Raw genomic sequence first — 18,021 nt, forward strand, 5'->3', positions numbered from 1 at the left:
GTGTGTGTGTGTGTGTGTGTGTGTGTGTGTGTGTGTGTGTGTGTGTGTGTGTGTGTGTGTGTGTGTGTGTTTCTCCACTTTGCTCTACGGGGCAGAAACATGGACTCCATACAGACGGCACATCACAAACCTGGAGGCAGTCCACATCCGCTGCCTTCAGAAGATCCTTGGTCGGTCTTGGGAAGACAGGGTCCCCTACACTGAAATGCTGAAGAGCACCAAATCCATCTGTATGGAAGCAGCAGTGGCCAAAAGACACCTCCAGTACAGTGGATAGGACACACTATCCGTATGCCTGACCCCTGCCTGCCCCAACAAGTTCTCTACAGCCAACTAAATGACGCAAAGCCTGCCGGTGGCGGACAAAAGAGGCTCTACAAAGACTGTACCAAATACCTTCTGAAGCGCACTGTCATCGACCGCACGTACGTAGCTTGAAACTCTGGCCCTTGACCGATCAGCTTGGCAGGCAGTGGTGTAAAGTAACTAAATACATTTACTCAAGTACTGTACTTAAGTAAATATTTTGGGTATTTTTACTTTACTTGAGTATTTCCAATTTTCAGTACTTTTACTTCTACTCCACTACATCTCAGAGACAAATATTATACTTTTACTCCACTACAATTATTTGAAAACTTTTGTTACTAGTTACTTTGTAGATTTGGATTATTGTTACAAAACATACATTAACCACTTCCGCCCTATATACATTTCGGCCATTTGAAAATAGCCGATCTACAATCTCACAATGCGTCGCAAGTAAGTAAACAATGTGAGTACTTTTCATAGTTGGCGGGTCACCTGTGCCAGAGCAATCTCACAAATAAATGACAGCAACCAGCAAAGAAGGTCCGAGAGTGTCCAGCTACACCGGAGGACAGCCGGCATTCCCCCAACGTCCGGGCCCCCCTGCTCTACCTAGCGGACTGATGTGTGGCTCACGCATCGGCCTCCACAGCCACACCAAATGGCCACCCAGTGGCATCATCACTGAAACCCCACTTCGCCACCACGGAGCAGTGGTGGAAAAAGTACTCATATGTACTGTAGAAATACAGTATAATTATATTTATATAATAAAAGTCCAGAATTCAAAATGTACTTAAAGGTAGGGTAAGTGATTTTCTTTGGTTAAAATAAGTGTTAAATAGCTCTATATTCTGATGATACTCATTGCTATAGAGTGTTTGTTCAGTAAAATGAGTCTCCTTGTCTCTCCAGCTCTTTATAAAACAGAAAATGCATTTTCGTTTCAGTTTCAGTTTCATTTCCAATTTTATCCAATCAGGATAGAGAACTTAATCAGGATATAGATTAAACAAGTGAAATTGGAAGTGATGACACTAAGAAATGAGCAGACAAAATTGGAACTGGAACACTATAAAAATGAAGCTTAAAAGTGGGTACTTTCTCCTGATTGGCTGAGATTTTGACACCTACCGGAAAATGTATTTTCTGTTTATTAAAGAGCTGGAGAGACGGGGAGAGTCCTAATGAACAAACACTCTATAGCAATGATTACTATCAGAATATAGTGCTTTAACCTTTTAACAAAATACTTTTTGTTTTAACCAAAAAATATCACCCTACCTTTAATTGAAACTACAAAAGTATTGGTATCGAAATGTACTTAAAGTACAAAAGCAAAAGTACTCATTATGCATAATGTCCCATTTCACAACTTTTCAAATGTATACAAATCTTTTCAAAATAGAAGATCTACAATGCTCACAATGTGTCGCATCGCGACGCATTGTGAGCTTGTAGATCGGCTATTTTCAAATGGCCAAAATAGGACTGAAGTGGTTAATGTGTGTTTTGAAATAATAATCAAAATCTACAACTAACTAGTAACTAGTAACTAAAGTTTTCAAATCATTGTAGTGGAGTAAAAGTACAATATTTGTCTCTTGAGATGTAGTGGAGTAGAAGTAAAAGTACAGAAAATTGGAAATACTCCAGTAAAGTAAAGAATACCTCACGATTGTATGTAAGTACAGTACGTGAGTAAATAAATGTACTTTGTTACTTTACACCACTGCACGATGGACAGCTATAAGATGCGCGTGTCTGCAGGGTTGTTCACCTTGTATACATGCAGGCCTATAGCCAGATGCACACCACTGCGTCTGCTGTGTTTCTGCATCAGGGCCACCAGGAAGGAGCAGGTCTTCTGTGGGTCCGATGGGTCGTCATCCTCCTCTAACAGGGTCAGGTAGAACTGCGGGTTCTGCGAGAACGAGCCTGTCACACAGTCAAAACCTCAATGTACAGGTCCATTCAGGTTCATTTTTTTAACCCGTTAAGACCGGGAACGCGTCCTTGTCATTTTATTTCTTTGGCTATTCAAACATAGCAGATATACAAGCTCATATACATATATATAGCTCACTCGGTGCCACGCTAGGATGTACTTGAACTTGTAGATCTGCTATTGTTAGAAAAATCATGAACATTTTTGCAAATCTTTGAATATATATATATTTTTAAAGCGAACATTTGTAACTCAAAGGTTTGCTTTAGTTTCTTTCTTTGAAAAAAAGTTTAAAAAACATATATTGCTTTTTTCCATGTCAAGAACCCCCAAAATTATATGTATTTGGCGGCGGACCCCCATCTCAAAATATTCTATTCCAGGGAGTGGGACCCACCAGAAGCAAAGATTTTAGTTAAAAAAATAATAATAAATGACACACAGATGTGTTCCCAGTCTTAATGGGTTAAATGAGCGCACACACACACACACAACACACACACACACACACACACACACACACACACACACACACACACACACACACACACACACACACACACACACACACACACACACACACACACACACACACACACACACACACACACACACACACACAGGCATAGTGGACGTACACACAGATTTCCAGAGAAATGCGCACATACTCAAAACGAAGAAAATGCACTGTGTGTGTGTGTGTGTGTGTGTGTGTGTGTGTGTGTGTGTGTGTGTGTGTGTGTGTGTGTGTGTGTGTGTGTGTGTGTGTGTGTGTGTGTCTGTACATTTCTGAAGCAGCACAATTCCTCCATCAAAGGATTCAGTAGTTGTCTGAAGTGGCATAGCCCTAGTCCTACCCTACCTACCCCCTTGGTAGGAGCCGCCTGCGGAGTGGCCCACCACCCAGCTGCCCTGGTGCGTCGTGCTGTGCCACGGCCGCCTGCTGAGGCCGGGCTGGGAGAGCGTTTCACTCAGGTGACACACCTCCATCACCTCAAAGTTCTGACGAAAGTCTGACACGTCCATCCTGAGGGATGGACAGACAGACAGACATTAATAGACGGGTGTGATTCCCAAAGGGTGGAGGTCTACAGTGAACAAGTGATGTGTGTTCTGGGCATACAATTGCTCACCAGAACTCCCCGTCCTCCCTGCTCACCCTGTCCAACCTCAGCTGTTCCTCCTTGCTCACTCTGTGCCACTGGGGACTAGAGAGAGAGAGAGAGAGAGAGAGAGAGAGAGAGAGAGAGAGAGAGAGAGAGAGAGAGAGAGAGAAAGAGACACACAGAGAGACAGAGAGAGAGACAGAGAGAGACAGAGAGACAGAGAAACAGGCAAAATAGAGAAAGGAAGTTGAGATACATGTATATTGACCACCCCACTTAATGACACATAGGATAACCTAACCTAAGCTAACCTAATCCCTAAATGCCTAGGCATAGGCATAACATGAATATCTTCATAATTATAACAATAAAAAAAATATATATAACTATAAAATTACCCTTTTCCTCATGGGGACCAGAACAATGTAGACATACAGTACATTTTCTTATGTTTTTACCATCTTTCTGAGGACCTTTGGTCAAACCTACAGCAGTACTGACCCATTCATGTCACTCCAGGGCCCCTCCCACTCTGCCTTTCCCCAGGGGTTTTGGACACGAATCAAGTCCACTGGTCCATATTTAGTCTCTACCTGGGACAGCAGTAGGTGGAGGACAGGACAGTGTTGATGAGAATGGCATAGGATAAAAGAGTTAGAAGAGTGGGCAAGTGAAGAAAGGCCAGATGACATAAGGGCATGGCTCATCTATTTTTACTGTCTTTTTTTTATCTGTAGCTTATCCATTGACACGGCAATGACCCAATTTCCCCCTCAGGAACAATAAAGCTTGCTGTATCTGAACAACATACTGTAGGTGTGGCAACTTTACCTTCTCCATTGCAGTCACAGAGTAGGCATGTCTGAACATGATGCCCAGCTCGTTCTTCTGCTCTAGAGGACCCTGTGGTAAAAACACACACACACACACACACACACACACACACACACACACACACACACACACACACACACACACACACACACACACACACACACACACACACACACACACACACGAGCAGTCAACACACGAGCAGTCAACACACGGCAAACTACCGACAGTTAATTTAACTGAGCGTAAAAATGTACCCGTAAAGCTGGGCTCACACTACAGGAGTTTTAAAATCCTAACCGGTTACGGAATCATAAACTTATGAGAGTCTCTTCCTCTTCTCTATAATCTTGAACATGCACACATGACAAGATTTTATAATAATGGTGCATCACACGTCACAGACATAGACTAAATGACATTATTAAGACTATCGTGCCTGGCTGAGCAACGCAGCAACTCACGTGACCTCATCTCATGTGATCTCATCACATGTGATCACATTCGGAAGCAGATTTAAACTGAAGCTGGTTTAACTTGCTGTGTTGACGGACAAAAGGTTGTGAGAATGTCTGGGAATATAGACACAGTCATGTTCTTGCCACATATAGACTAGCCTCAGCTGTCCAGAGACAGAGGGATATGGCATACATCAATAAGTCATCGGGTCGTCAATAGGTCATCAGTAAAAAAAAATAAAAAAACATGACATCACAGAAATGACGCACCCCAGTGTGATAAGAGATTATTACGCCCCAGTTATAAACAAAGCTGTAAAAATGTACCGCCCTTTCAATTAGCTCTGGTCCAGAGCATGGTAATTTATATAGACCAGATCACGCAGTTGGGTCAGGGGCGCTGGCATGGAAAATGACATAGGGGGACACCGAAGGGGACGCATGCACCTATGTACGTAGCGCGCGTGCATGCGTCCCCAGCATGTTTTTTTTACGGGTTTGTTACTTTTTTGGGGGGTTTTGTTACTTTATTTCGGTTCATTTGGTTAATTCGGTACAAAAAGTTTACTGCATGAAGTGTAGATGACGGAGGTTTTTTCTTTTCCTTTTTTCTTCATCCCAAAAGTCCGCTGTAACCAAATGGACTGCCCCCACCTCGCGGCGAGCACCGCGGTGGGAGCACCCAGCCTGGGTCCCCCCACCTCGCGGTGGTCGTGAGGTGTGGGGGACTGGACTGAATCTTTTTTTTTTTCTCGACCTGACTGAATCATAGGGGGACACGGTGTCTTTTAATTAAACAGGCGCCGGCGCCACTGAGTTGGGTAAGTAAAATAACTTCCTGGACATATTTCGTCCTGAGACGTTTCCCACCAAGGAGAATAGTCTTTCAACATTATAAAATTGCCTTTGTTTCGGTGAGTAGCGCAATCATTTTCTTTATTTTTACTACAGTTGGAGACCTCGCACAGTAGTGGAAGTTTCGGTCTATGAGAATAGCGCCGCGTTTGGCAGAGCGTTTGAGAGAGAACTTTCTCTGGATCCGAGCTACCTTTCAACATACCTACTGTACACACCATCAACATAAAAAACTAACAGGAGCATCCAAAATGCTAATTCTCATGCCACCCATACCTGGCTATTGGCACAGTTGATGAGGGCTCCCTTGGCCAGCAGAGGCCTAAGGAAGGCTGGCAGGTTTCTGGGTAGAGAGGCTACAGCCAGGACCTCTGTCACACCTCCAGTCATATCTACCATAGCTTCATGAGGGAAACCCATGTTGAGAGCCCGGTAGCCACCTTTCAACCTGCAACGGTTAAAGTCATACTGTGTAAATTGTTCAATTAAACAAGTTACTTTTTATATAATCTTTCACTGGTATATTTTTTCACAATAACCATTCCACGTCAATGTGTTTTTTTGACAACCTTTTTAGTTGCGAGTGTCGTTGGAAAATATGATCGGTGTTGGACCCTGCACCATTTGTTTTGGAGCAGTACTTCCCAGATTATTTTTTTGCTGAATTTTGGGAATCACAGTTCACGCCCCCGGAGCTACCACAGGTGTTGTCAAAAACACTACTACAATCGATGTTATACATTATGACTTTCATTGTGAGGTAAAGTGAAATCCTCAGTGTTAATTTAACTGAGTTTGTACAAATGGAACCAAATGGACTCTCTCTGAGTTACAAATGGATAAATTAACACTGAGGATTTTATTGTGTAGGAATGCAGGTATGGCAAGGCCAGTTTATTTGTATAGCACATTTCAACAACAAGGCAATTCAATGTGCTTTATATAAAACATTAAGCAAAGTACAGGTTGATAGATAGGCACACTAGTTTACAGACAAAACTGGGGGCGCAAACAGGCAGATGGTCTGCTCGACAGGTATAGTAGCTCACAGACACTGATAAATTGACAGTCAGAGAAGGTCAGATTGACATTCAGAGACAGTAAGAATACCTTTAAGGGAGACACTCATACTGTTGATATGCATTTCAGTTAATTCTTGATGATTATCATAGAAAAGACAATGACAGAGACATTTTAAGTGTGCCTGCAAACATTTTTATGACCATATTAGCTTATTACATGGACATATACCATTTTATTGTGATATTTACTGTATCTGTAAAGATAAGTACTTGGAATAACATTGAACAGAAAATTACCATGTCTTTGCTTTGAGTCGTTAAATGCATAATCTATGCTAATTAACCACCATTAACTACTTTGAAAATATCTTACACCTGACTAAGAGATACACAATATTTATTCACTTACACAAGAAAATCACCAAAACACAAGTTGGATGACCTCTACTTGTTATTTCTGCTAATCTATTCAAATATGCAAATGATCTCATAAACTATGCACAATAAAAAAATGTATCAAGCAGAAATGGATTCTACGTCAAAAATCACTTCGGGGACAACTGAGAAAAGTTTGGTACACCAGTTTACCAAATCTAGTCTATAATCATTGATTAGCTGGCTTGAGGGAGTGACTCAGACCTGTTTAAGATGAGAAGCATGGTAATGGCTATGTCGCAAAATAATTACGTGGTTAATAATTGTTTCTTTGGGATGTACGTACATGACACGAATATCAACACGACTCACGTTGCTATGTAATGGAACATGGACATTACTGCGGCCCACTGAAAACAGATGGTAAGTGCAATAATATTAGGTTATTATTATACCAGGCTGATCAGGTAATGAATAAGTCCCATGTCCCTTGACATTGATGAGCAGAAGGACGATTTGCACCAGGGGAGATTCACAGAGACACTGATTGTGAGACAGAGAGTGTCGGACTGGGCTTCACGCAACATCCACAGAACCAGGTCAGCCAGAGAAACATGCACTACACCTGTATTCTGATATGCCCAATTAAGTGAATCCATGTTTTCAAGCTTTACTTGAGTTTCCGTAAATAGAACCCAAGACAGTAGATCCTAGGCTCTATTGTGACACTGTATCTGTGTGTGTGTGCATGCGTGCGTGCATGTGTGCGTGCGTGTGTGATAACAACAATATATATGATACGTAACGTAACACATATTGGTACAGGAAATTCCCACTTCTGTCTATTATAGAATGTTTCTGAAGTCAAGATCACTATTTTGCACAACAGCAAAATAGTGGGTAGCAGCTGAAAACCAGGGAATAAGGGTAGTAGTTTTCACATTGACAGATTTATACACCAGTGACATAACTGTGATAAACCTAGGTATGCACACGCATGCACGACACACACACACACACACACACACACACACACACACACACACACACACACACACACACACACACACACACACACACACACACACACACACACACACACACACACACACACACACACACACACACACACACACACACACACACACACACACACACACGCGTACTGACTTGGCATAGGCCTTCTCCAGTAGGGGGCTCCAGAACTCATATTTATCTGGACAGCTCAGGTAGATCAGCTGGCCTTCCACAGTAGGCAACAGGTCATCTACTCTCACCTCCACCCACTCGCCATACTGCCAAAACTAGAGAGAGAGAGAGAGAGAGAGAGAGAGAGAGAGAGAGAGAGAGAGAGAGAGAGAGAGAGAGAGAGAGAGAGACAGACAGACAGACAGACAGACAGACAGACAGACAGACAGACAGACAGACAGATAGATGCAGAGGTTAATTTATATAGACTAGGTGAATGCGATTCTTATTATAATCATTGTTTAATCACCAGTCCATAACAGTCATAAGAAGTGCAATTGCCAATTTAAGAGTACTGATAATGGCTGCTACGTTTCAAGTTGGTATCAAAGGACCGTATTTGATCCAGCTCCAGTTCTGAGGTTGAGAGGCTCACCCGGAAGTAGAAGCTGCCATCGTATCCGTCCTTGAAGGACTGTCCTGTAGGGACCACCCTCTCCAGCAGGAGGCGATGTAGGGAGAGAGATGCCAGTGCAGACAGGAACCAGCAGTCATCTAATAATGGGAAGGGGAGGGGCGGGTGAACGGTGGAGAAAATACTGTGTATGTGAATTTGAGAATATGTATATGGACCTACCGCCTACATACCACTACTGTACAGTAGTAATGCTATACGACATACCACTGTGCAGTAGTATTGCTATACGATAGTGGTTCTCAAAGATTTGCACAAATGTTCACAATTTTTCAAAAATAGCAGATCTACAAGCTCATAGCACGGCACTTGGCGCAGCGCTATGAGCTTGTATATCTGCTGTTTTTGAATAGCCAAAGTATAAAATATGGTTAAAGTGGTTAAAATGATTGTGAAGCTATATTAAGTCATTCTGCTGGGGACCCCCCCCCCCCCCCACTGTGCAGTAGTAATGCTATATAACATACCACTGTGCAGTAGTAATGCTATATAACATACCACTGTGCAGTAGTAATGCTATATAACATACCACTGTGCAGTAGTAATGCTATATAACATACCACTGTGCAGTAGTAATGCTATATAACATACCACTGTGCAGTAGTAATGCTATATAACATACCACTGTGCAGTAGTAATGCTATATAACATACCACTGTGCAGTAGTAATGCTATATAACATACCACTGTGCAGTAGTAATGCTATATAATATACCACTGTGCAGTAGTAATGCTATATAACATACCACTGTGCAGTAGTAATGCTATATAATATACCACTGTGCAGTAGTAATGCTATGGTGCTACATCCAGTCAGTTGACTTACTGAGATTCCCCTGGCACACGTCCAGACGTGTTGCTCCGTCCACTATGAACTGGGGAGAAAGAGTCAGCTCCTAAAGTAGAAGGATGAGTATAATGATGCGGTGAGAGATGGAGGCAGGGGAGGTAGGAAGGAAACAAGGTTGTGACAGAGACAGGAATAGGAGAGAGGAGAAACAAGGGAGGAGAGTCGGGGAGAGAGGGAAAGGGAATGAGGATGGAGAGGTTAGTGAATGAGCAATCTGGGAACCCATCGCCAAATAAAAAAGGAAAAACAGCGCCCTCTGCTGTTTTTTTACTATTTCACTTAGCTCTGGGGGGAGCAAAATGGAGCACACGTGCGCAAGGAAACCAGGGTTTTGGTCTGCCTTCAGCCTTTCACTTCCGGTGGTGCGACTATGTTTTCATTCCCACTAACAATATTTCTACACGGAACACTAACACCACTTCTCCCAGAGAACATGGATCGTTTTGGTTATAAGCCCACTTGTTTGTTTCTATGATGAAAGAGCAAGTTAAAATGTGAATATCTTTCCATGGTTTTGTCGGCTCCGAGGAGGCTATTGTTAAATGAGTTTCGGTTTGTTTCTAGTGGGGAAGGATCGGCAGAAACGTAAATCCCGCCCATTACATTTGGTTGGGTAAAGCGCGGCCTGCTTCCTGATCTGAAGGCACGCCCACTTGTAGGCCAGTGCGTACGCGCTATGACGAACCCCCGCCGACAGATTCAAGCGGAGAGCAGAATCTGTTCTTGAGAGATTAGTGAATGAAAGGATTTGGGGGGGGGGGGGCGAACAGAGTGAGAGAGACAGTGAATGGGGCCAGAGAATGAGGAGGAGGTAAGGAGATAGATAGACAGTGTGAGTGAAGGAGACAGGAGGGAGTGAGCAGTGATGTAAAGTAACTAAGTACATGTACTCAAGTACTGTACTCAAGTACAATTTTGAGGTATTTTTTTTACTTTACTGGAGTATTTCCAATTTTCAGTACTTTTACTTCTACTCCACATCATCTCAGAAGCAAATATTGTACTTTTACTCCACTACAATTATTTTAAAACTTTAGTTACTAGTTACTTTGCAATTATCAATTGTTATATTATAAAACATACATTAACAACTTTAGCCCTATTTTATACCGAGGCTATAGATGCGACGCGTTGTGAGCTTGTAGATCTGCTATTTTCAAACATTTTAGTGCTTTTACCTTTGGTACTTTAAGTACATGTTGATACCAATACTTTTCTACATATACTCAAGTAATTTCTTTTATTCCAGACTTTTACTTGTAACAGAGTATTTCTATATTGCAGTATTGCCCACCACTGGGAGTGAGAGAGGTGGGAGAGAGGGAAAGAGTGAGTGAGAAGAGGAGAAGAAGGCTCAGCACGGGTTTGGACTCCACAAGTTAACCACAAGGAGTGGCTTTTAATTAACACAAATAGATCAAAATGTCAGCTACTTCCGCCTGTGCAGTCTACTCAGTGAGCACAAAGATCATGAACAAGCTATTAGTAACTTAATATTTGTTAATAGTTTATTAACTTTCAGTAGAAGTGGACCCTCTCTTCTACTGAAAGTGAAACTCTACTGAAACTCATCGGGACTGGAAAAGGCTAGACCAGAGCTCTCTTCTCTAGTAATGACAGTCCTTTATTTTATCCCTTCTACCCTTTGCCCTCAACCCTGTGCCCTTTTATATACATGCACGCACGCACGCACGCACGCACGCACGCACGCACGCACGCACGCACGCACGCACGCACGCACGCACGCACGCACACACACACACACACACACACACACACACACACACACACACACACACACACACACACACACACACACACATACACACACACACACACACACACACACACACACACACACAACCCCTAACCGTTGTCATCAGATGCCCCAGACAGACAGTAAGATGGAGGGAGTTTGTGCATGCCTCTGGTTGGAGATTTGCACTGTGCTAATCACCCCTTTCTATTTATATCTTATATTATGTTTTTTTTAAGCTGGAACGATATTTAAGTTGATTTTTCTTTTCTTGTTTTAACCAAAAATATATCACTTGACTTAAGTAGCCTTGGGGACCAACGGTGAATTGAAAATAAGGGCGACATGTGTGGTTTTAGTGATGGTAGGCTGCAGTCTTTATCGCTGTTGGAAGTGAATTGGTATTCACCTTCATGTGAAGGTATTACAGTAATAATGGTGTTGCAAAATAATGTTTTACTTAAGTAAAAGTATCAATACTGCAATGTAGAAATACTCTGTTACAAGTAAAAGTCCGGAATTCAAAATTGACTTGAGTAAAAGTACAAAAGTATTGGTATCCAAATGTACTTAAAGTACCAAAAGTAAAAGTACTAAAATGTTTGAAAATAGCAGATCTACAAGCTCGCGATGCGACGCGTTGTGAGCTTGTAGATCTGCTATTTTCAAATAGCCTATGTATAAAATAGGGCTAAAGTGGTTAATGTATGTTTTATACTATAATCATTTATATCTGCAAAGTAACTAGTAACTAAAGTTTTCAAATAACTGTAGTGGAGTAGAAGTACACTATTTGCCTCTGAGATGTAGTGGAGTAAAAGTAAAAGTATTGAAAATTGGAAATACTCCACTAAAGTAAAAGTACCTCAAAACTGTACTTAAGTACAGTACTTGAGTAAATGTACTCAGTTACTTTACACCACTGAAGATTACACTATTATATACTTTTGAAATAAATAAGCACATGATAGAAGAACAAACATGGAGTTAGACAGATTCTGTGTTAGCGATCATGTTCAATCCACAGGACCAGTCTAGCAGGATCTGTGTGGTTTAGGATTAGACAACATGACAGGATGAGGGACATAATGAGGGTGGTTGTAGCCTGCAGGTCGGGCCACTGAACATGAAACTCTTTGTATGCTTGTGCTAGATCAGTGTTTATCAGTAGACTGCCATCTACAGACTTGTATTAACCTTTTGGTTTGTGGTTTTACTTTTTATTTATTTGGCTACCAAAGCTTAAGAGACAACTGGCAAGATAGTATTTGGTGCTGGCGGCCTAGCCTGAAGGTGGAGATATACCTTAAGTCTAAAGCATCAACAAACAAAATAAGCCTTTATTTTGATGAGATTACCTAAAAGGTTAGAGAAGTTGTCTTCTTGTGACCATCACCACAGGAGCACCAGTATCCTATCCACTGGAGACAGTGGATAGGATACTAACAACTGCCCTTCTCTTCCTCAAAAAGTCCTGTCACTTCTTAATGTTATTTCATATTGCTGTGTGGGCTACACAAGGTTTAATGATTGCTACTGTTATAAAATGATAACAAAATGTCGGGAATAAACGCCCCATCTGTTGTGCAACACTCCTGTCATCTGATGTACTCGTACCGTTGTCAGGTCTCGTGACTATGGCTCTCTTACTTTCTGTTCCCTGTCGTCTTGGGATGAAATGTACATGTAAACATGTAACAGTACTTTCTGCTCCATTATTGCACACGCTGCCACTTATATTGGCGACGCGGCACAAACGAAGCGAACATCGACCTATCAGTTAAGCTGACAGATCGGGTTGGCCAATCAGGGACCTATATTGGCTAAGTGGCACAAAATGTGAAGCAAAGCTTTAACAGTCCGTGAAGCTGCCTCGTCGGATTGGCCTATCATGGAAGCCGACACTCCCCCCAAACACACAGATAAAAGTGTGTCCTCTGCCAAAACAGTGCATCATCTGCAGACTTGCGATCAGTCAGATACAGATATTGATGGTTTTTCGTTGGTCCGATAGAATTGCCATTCGGCAATTGCCTAGGCCTGTCACCATTATTACATAATCGTCTAATCGCAATTATTTCACATAATCGCACTTATTTTTGCATTATCGTCATAATCAATTCCATGTAAAAAAAATATATATTTTCAAAAAATTAAAAAAATAGTGGAAATAGCCGATCTATAAGCTCAAAACGCGTCGCGATGCGACGCATTTTGAGCTTATAGATCGGCTATTTCCACTATTAATGTTTATTTTTAAGTATAAAGTAATTAGTGTTATTTGTCATATCTGCCCTGTGCAACTTTTGTTTACGAAAGCTAAAAGCCAAACAGAAATGTATTTTTTATTCATAATGTTCCATTAATTTTCAACGACAGAAACACATTAAATCGTTAATCGCAATTATTTGAGTGATAATTAATCGTCAACTTAAATTTCTAATCGTGACAGCCCTATTCACACCCCCGGGTCATGTAGGACACACACGGCAAGTTTGAGGGCCTCCGGTCGGACGGGTTATATACCCAAAACCCATTTTGTGAATTAATAGATAGATTATGATGATGATGATGATGATGATTATAGTTATTATAACCACTATGATTACAAAACCAGCCCAATGTGCGTTGTTCTCCTGGTTTAGGCCTATAGCCTATCTGATTTATGTTTTACAATGTTGAAGAAAGCTTAGAATAAAATATTTTCACTGCCTGCAATGTTGTTAAAGATGTTAATGTGACAATAAATCACCTTGAACCCTGAGGTAACAAACGCTTAGTGAAGAAGCTATATTGGTCATAAATAATGAAACTGTGTATTAGCGGTTGGCACAATGCCACATGTGCCATTATGATAATAACCCTCCATGATAGATGGTGCCCGGACAAACACAAGACCTAATATGCATCAGTTATTTTCATGTAAAGAATGTATTGACTTGATCTTCTGTGAGGTTTTTATTTGATAAAGAGCCCAGTGTAAACATCTTAAGCAAGTCTGATCTCAGCCATGTCCTGGCCTGCCTTCATTCTGTGTTTGTAGTGAGGAGAGGAGCAGTATCGAAGAGAAAGGTGGGGGGAGTTTGTCTGCCATTAAGGTCTGTTTGGCAACTAAATGAGGATAAAACCGAGGTGCTCATTGTGGCCTCTGATAGCGTTGCTTCTAAATAAGGTAGCTGGTTGCATTTGGGTCCTTCAAAAATAATGCATGTGAGCCCCAGGAACCTTGGGGTCTACTTTGATCAGGCCATGCACCTCGACACGCACATCAAGTCAATGACTCACCCGTACCTGATTTTTCCACCTCAGGAATATTGCGACGCTCAGGTCGATTGTTTCACATATTGACCTAGAAATGGTTATCCATGCCTCTGTTTCCTCTCGCCTTGACTACTGCAATTCGGTTTTCACCTGCCTCAATAAAACATCCATAGACCGCCTCCAATTAATTAAAAATGCTGCTGCAAGACTGTTAACTATAAGTCCAGGTCCAGCAGAAGGTGTCACATTACTCCAGTTCTGGCCTCTTTGCACTGGCTTCCTGTTATTTTCAGGGTTCAGTTCAATGCCCTGGCGCTCACTTTTAGAGCTCTGCATGGTCAGTCACCTGAATATCTAACTGACCTGCTAAACGATATGTGCCCAGCAGGACCCTAAGGTCAGCTGACCAGGGTCTATTGGTCATTCCTCGTACCAGGTTAATCACCAAAGGTGACAGCGCCTTTCAGCCTGTAGACGCCCAGACTCTGGAATTCCCTTCCTCAGGTCTTGACAGCTGCAGCGTCTGTACATATTTTTAAAAAACACCTAAAACACTACTGTTTCAACAAGCATTTGGGGAATTGAGCTTCTCCTCCAGGTGTGAAATGTGTCAACTGTTTTTTGTTTTCCTGTTATGCATTGTACAGTTTGTGTTTTTGTTGTCTCTAATCATTTGAATGTTTCTTGATGTTTTTTTTTCTGTTGTACGTAAAGCACTTTGTGTGTTCCCTCTGTGAGAAGTGCTATACAAATAAAATGTACTTACTTACATTACATTCACACATAATGGAAATCGGTACATATGCGTGAGAAGAGTAAGCCTACATTTATAGAGGAGTACAGTGAGCTGAACAGTCTCTCATTCTCTCCTGCTGTATGGAATTTGACAAGGCGTTCTGGACCACCTCTTGCAGCCAGAAGATCTTCAAATGTGCTCATGCTACACAACTCAACCAAATGTATGCAGTGTGAGACAAGCCATGAGCCATGGCATGCTTGTCTCAAACTGTATAAATAAATTAGGCTTCATTGGTCATGATCTGTCAGCCATTGAAAATAAATAACTTTCCAGAGTATAGTCTAGACTCCACTTGCTATAGTTTTAATGACAATGCAACATCTTGCTTACACATCTGACATCCTGCTGGGAATTAGGCCTATGCTGCGTTATCACGACACCACCTTCTGAATCTGAATGACTAATTGTAAACATGGTTAAATGGCAATGTCATTCAATTGAAATGAGCCCATAATGAAAAACTAACATTCATACTGCAAGAGGACAAGTTACACAAAAATTGGGAAAAGTGGACTTTCTTCCTTCAGCCCATGGACCATGTAAAAAAGGGGAAAGGGGAATTGTACTATTAACATGAATAACTGTAGCAATGAATGCAGCCCTTTTGTCTTGTCTTGTCTTTTTTTGTTTTCCTTTCAATGTTTGTATCCTTGTATGTTTGCGTGTCTCTTAAAATCCTTTTCCCCCCAAAAACGAGTAATAATGGTTTATTACAGGCCAATAGGCCTATCTATAATTCTTTACATGAAAAGTAAAGCTATTAATTATTTGATCTATAGGCCATTCAGGATTGTAGGTCATATCTATGAAATTACAGCATACTTGAATTTAAACATTTGCTACCAAATATACATAGAACTATTTACTTGTTCTTTATGAACAACAGTGTTAGCTACATGACAATGACACAAGCTGGGGCTTGCACAGGCATAATGCATTGCATACTTAAGGTCAGTTTCAAGAGCTCCACCTTTGAAGGGAAATAGCCAGTGGTGGAAAGTAACTAAGTACATGTACTCAAGTACTGTATTTAAGTACACGTTTGAGGTACTTTTACTTTACTGGAGTATATCCCATTTTTTATACTTTTACTCCACTACATCTCAGAGTCAAATATTGTACTTTTACTTAATTACTCCACTACAATTATTTGAAAACTTTAGTTACTTTGTAGATTTGGATTATTATTACAAAACATGCATTAACCACTTCAGCCCTACGTAAACTTTGACTATTTTCAAAAGATTTGTTATGATAACTTGTGACACGGGATATTCCGCATAAGGAGTACTTTCTACTTTTGGTACTTTAAGTACATTTTGATCATACCAATACTTTTGTACTTTTACTCAAGTAAAATTCCAGACTTTTATTTGTATCAGTGTATGTATTTCTACATTGCAGTATTGATACTTTAACTTAAGTAAAGAATTTGAGTACTTTTTACACCACTTGAAATAGCAAACGGTATTTGGAAACTTTTGCTGAACTTTAAGCCTAGCCCCGGTCCAGAGCGTTAGTGAGTTGTTTGATTTACTCCACTGCGCCCTCTACAGATCTGGTCAATATAAATTACCATAGATCAAATCTGTAGAAGGCGCAGTGGAGTAAATCAAATAATTTCCGTCTAATTTCCGGACATATTTATTTTCTGCCCCAAAAAAGTCTATTATACAGACAAGGTGGGGTGCTGAGAGGCTTCCCACCCTGGAGAATAGACTTTCAACAACACAAAACAGCCTTTGTTTCGGTGAGTGGCAAAGTAGTTTTGTTTATTTTGACTAAAGACGGAGACCTCGCATTGGTAGTGGAATTTTCTGTCTATGAGCAGAGCAGCGACTGCAGTGACGCCCCCGCAATGAGCGGGGACCAGCCAGGACTATGTTTGTTTTAGCCTACCTTGGGTCGCTTCCACTTCACTGTAGATCGCAGCTCCAGCTTCCCCAGGGGGAAGTGCTGATCCACGAACAAGCCGTCACGACCCACCACGACGCTGTCGCCATGATCGTCGTTACTCGACAGTTGACCTGCGGACACAAGGTCAGTCAACCAGCTGCTGGACTGTGAGCCCAGAAGCTGATCGTCTCCGTCCACAGAGTCCACTGAGTCCTCTGCCTCTGCCTCTGCTTCATCCTCAGGCTGAGGAGCAGACTGTTCACATGTCACACTCATTGGGTCAGACTCAGACATAAGGCTTATTATTACTAGCCAGGTCAGAGATGACAGGGTTTGTCTCTACTCTGCTCGAAATGCTTCCGAGGTGTTCTAATGTTTCCAGGACGTTACCTTTTCTCTTCCACCTCCTCCAGTAACCACTCCTCCCTCTCTTAGAAAAAGAAAGAAAAAAAAGTAGCACACCTGTATGGGAGGTGGGGCAATGGTCGCTGGTACTACTGTACAGCAGTGGTGGTAAATGTACTCACATTTGTTGCTTAAGTAAAAGTATCAATACTGCAATGTAGAAATACTCTGTTACAAGTAAAAGTCCTGAATTGTAAGGGACAGGTCGATTTTTAAAGAAGGGTACCCCTGGAGAAAATGTATGTGCCCTAAAATGCCATGACCCTCCCTTTGACAAAAAATACAAATCAATGACCCTCCCCAAGTGATTAAAAAAAAAAGATTAACCCTCCCCGCCTAGGAGTGTCACGATATATTGTCCGACGATATAGCCTATCGTGATATTAAAATGTGACGATAGGTATTGTCATGATGTCATACTGTATCGTAATATATATATATATATATATATATTTTTTTTTTAATATAAATAGGAGTTCTTAGT

General features: G+C 41.4%; 1 protein-coding gene across 1 annotated transcript in view; it reads right to left on the reverse strand.

The window, feature by feature from the left end:
- The window catches only part of LOC311049853 (calpain-9), a 28,984-nt gene extending 11,454 nt beyond the window's left edge, over window positions 1-17,530 (reverse strand). The window contains exons 1-10 of the mRNA XM_084063741.1: window positions 17,136-17,530; window positions 9,397-9,466; window positions 8,532-8,650; window positions 8,078-8,211; window positions 5,787-5,958; window positions 4,195-4,266; window positions 3,865-3,956; window positions 3,391-3,465; window positions 3,124-3,284; window positions 2,090-2,247 (exon numbers count right to left, since the gene is read on the reverse strand). Of these exons, the coding sequence (XP_083919867.1) occupies window positions 2,090-2,247; window positions 3,124-3,284; window positions 3,391-3,465; window positions 3,865-3,956; window positions 4,195-4,266; window positions 5,787-5,958; window positions 8,078-8,211; window positions 8,532-8,650; window positions 9,397-9,466; window positions 17,136-17,426 (1,344 nt within the window). The 5' untranslated portion in view covers window positions 17,427-17,530. The remainder of the gene's footprint in view (window positions 1-2,089; window positions 2,248-3,123; window positions 3,285-3,390; window positions 3,466-3,864; window positions 3,957-4,194; window positions 4,267-5,786; window positions 5,959-8,077; window positions 8,212-8,531; window positions 8,651-9,396; window positions 9,467-17,135) is intronic.
- Window positions 17,531-18,021: the final 491 nt, after the last annotated feature.

The sequence above is a fragment of the Gymnoscopelus microlampas genome (genome assembly GCF_963454915.1).
Source record: "Gymnoscopelus microlampas genome assembly, chromosome: 8".
Lineage (NCBI taxonomy): Eukaryota > Metazoa > Chordata > Actinopteri > Myctophiformes > Myctophidae > Gymnoscopelus > Gymnoscopelus microlampas.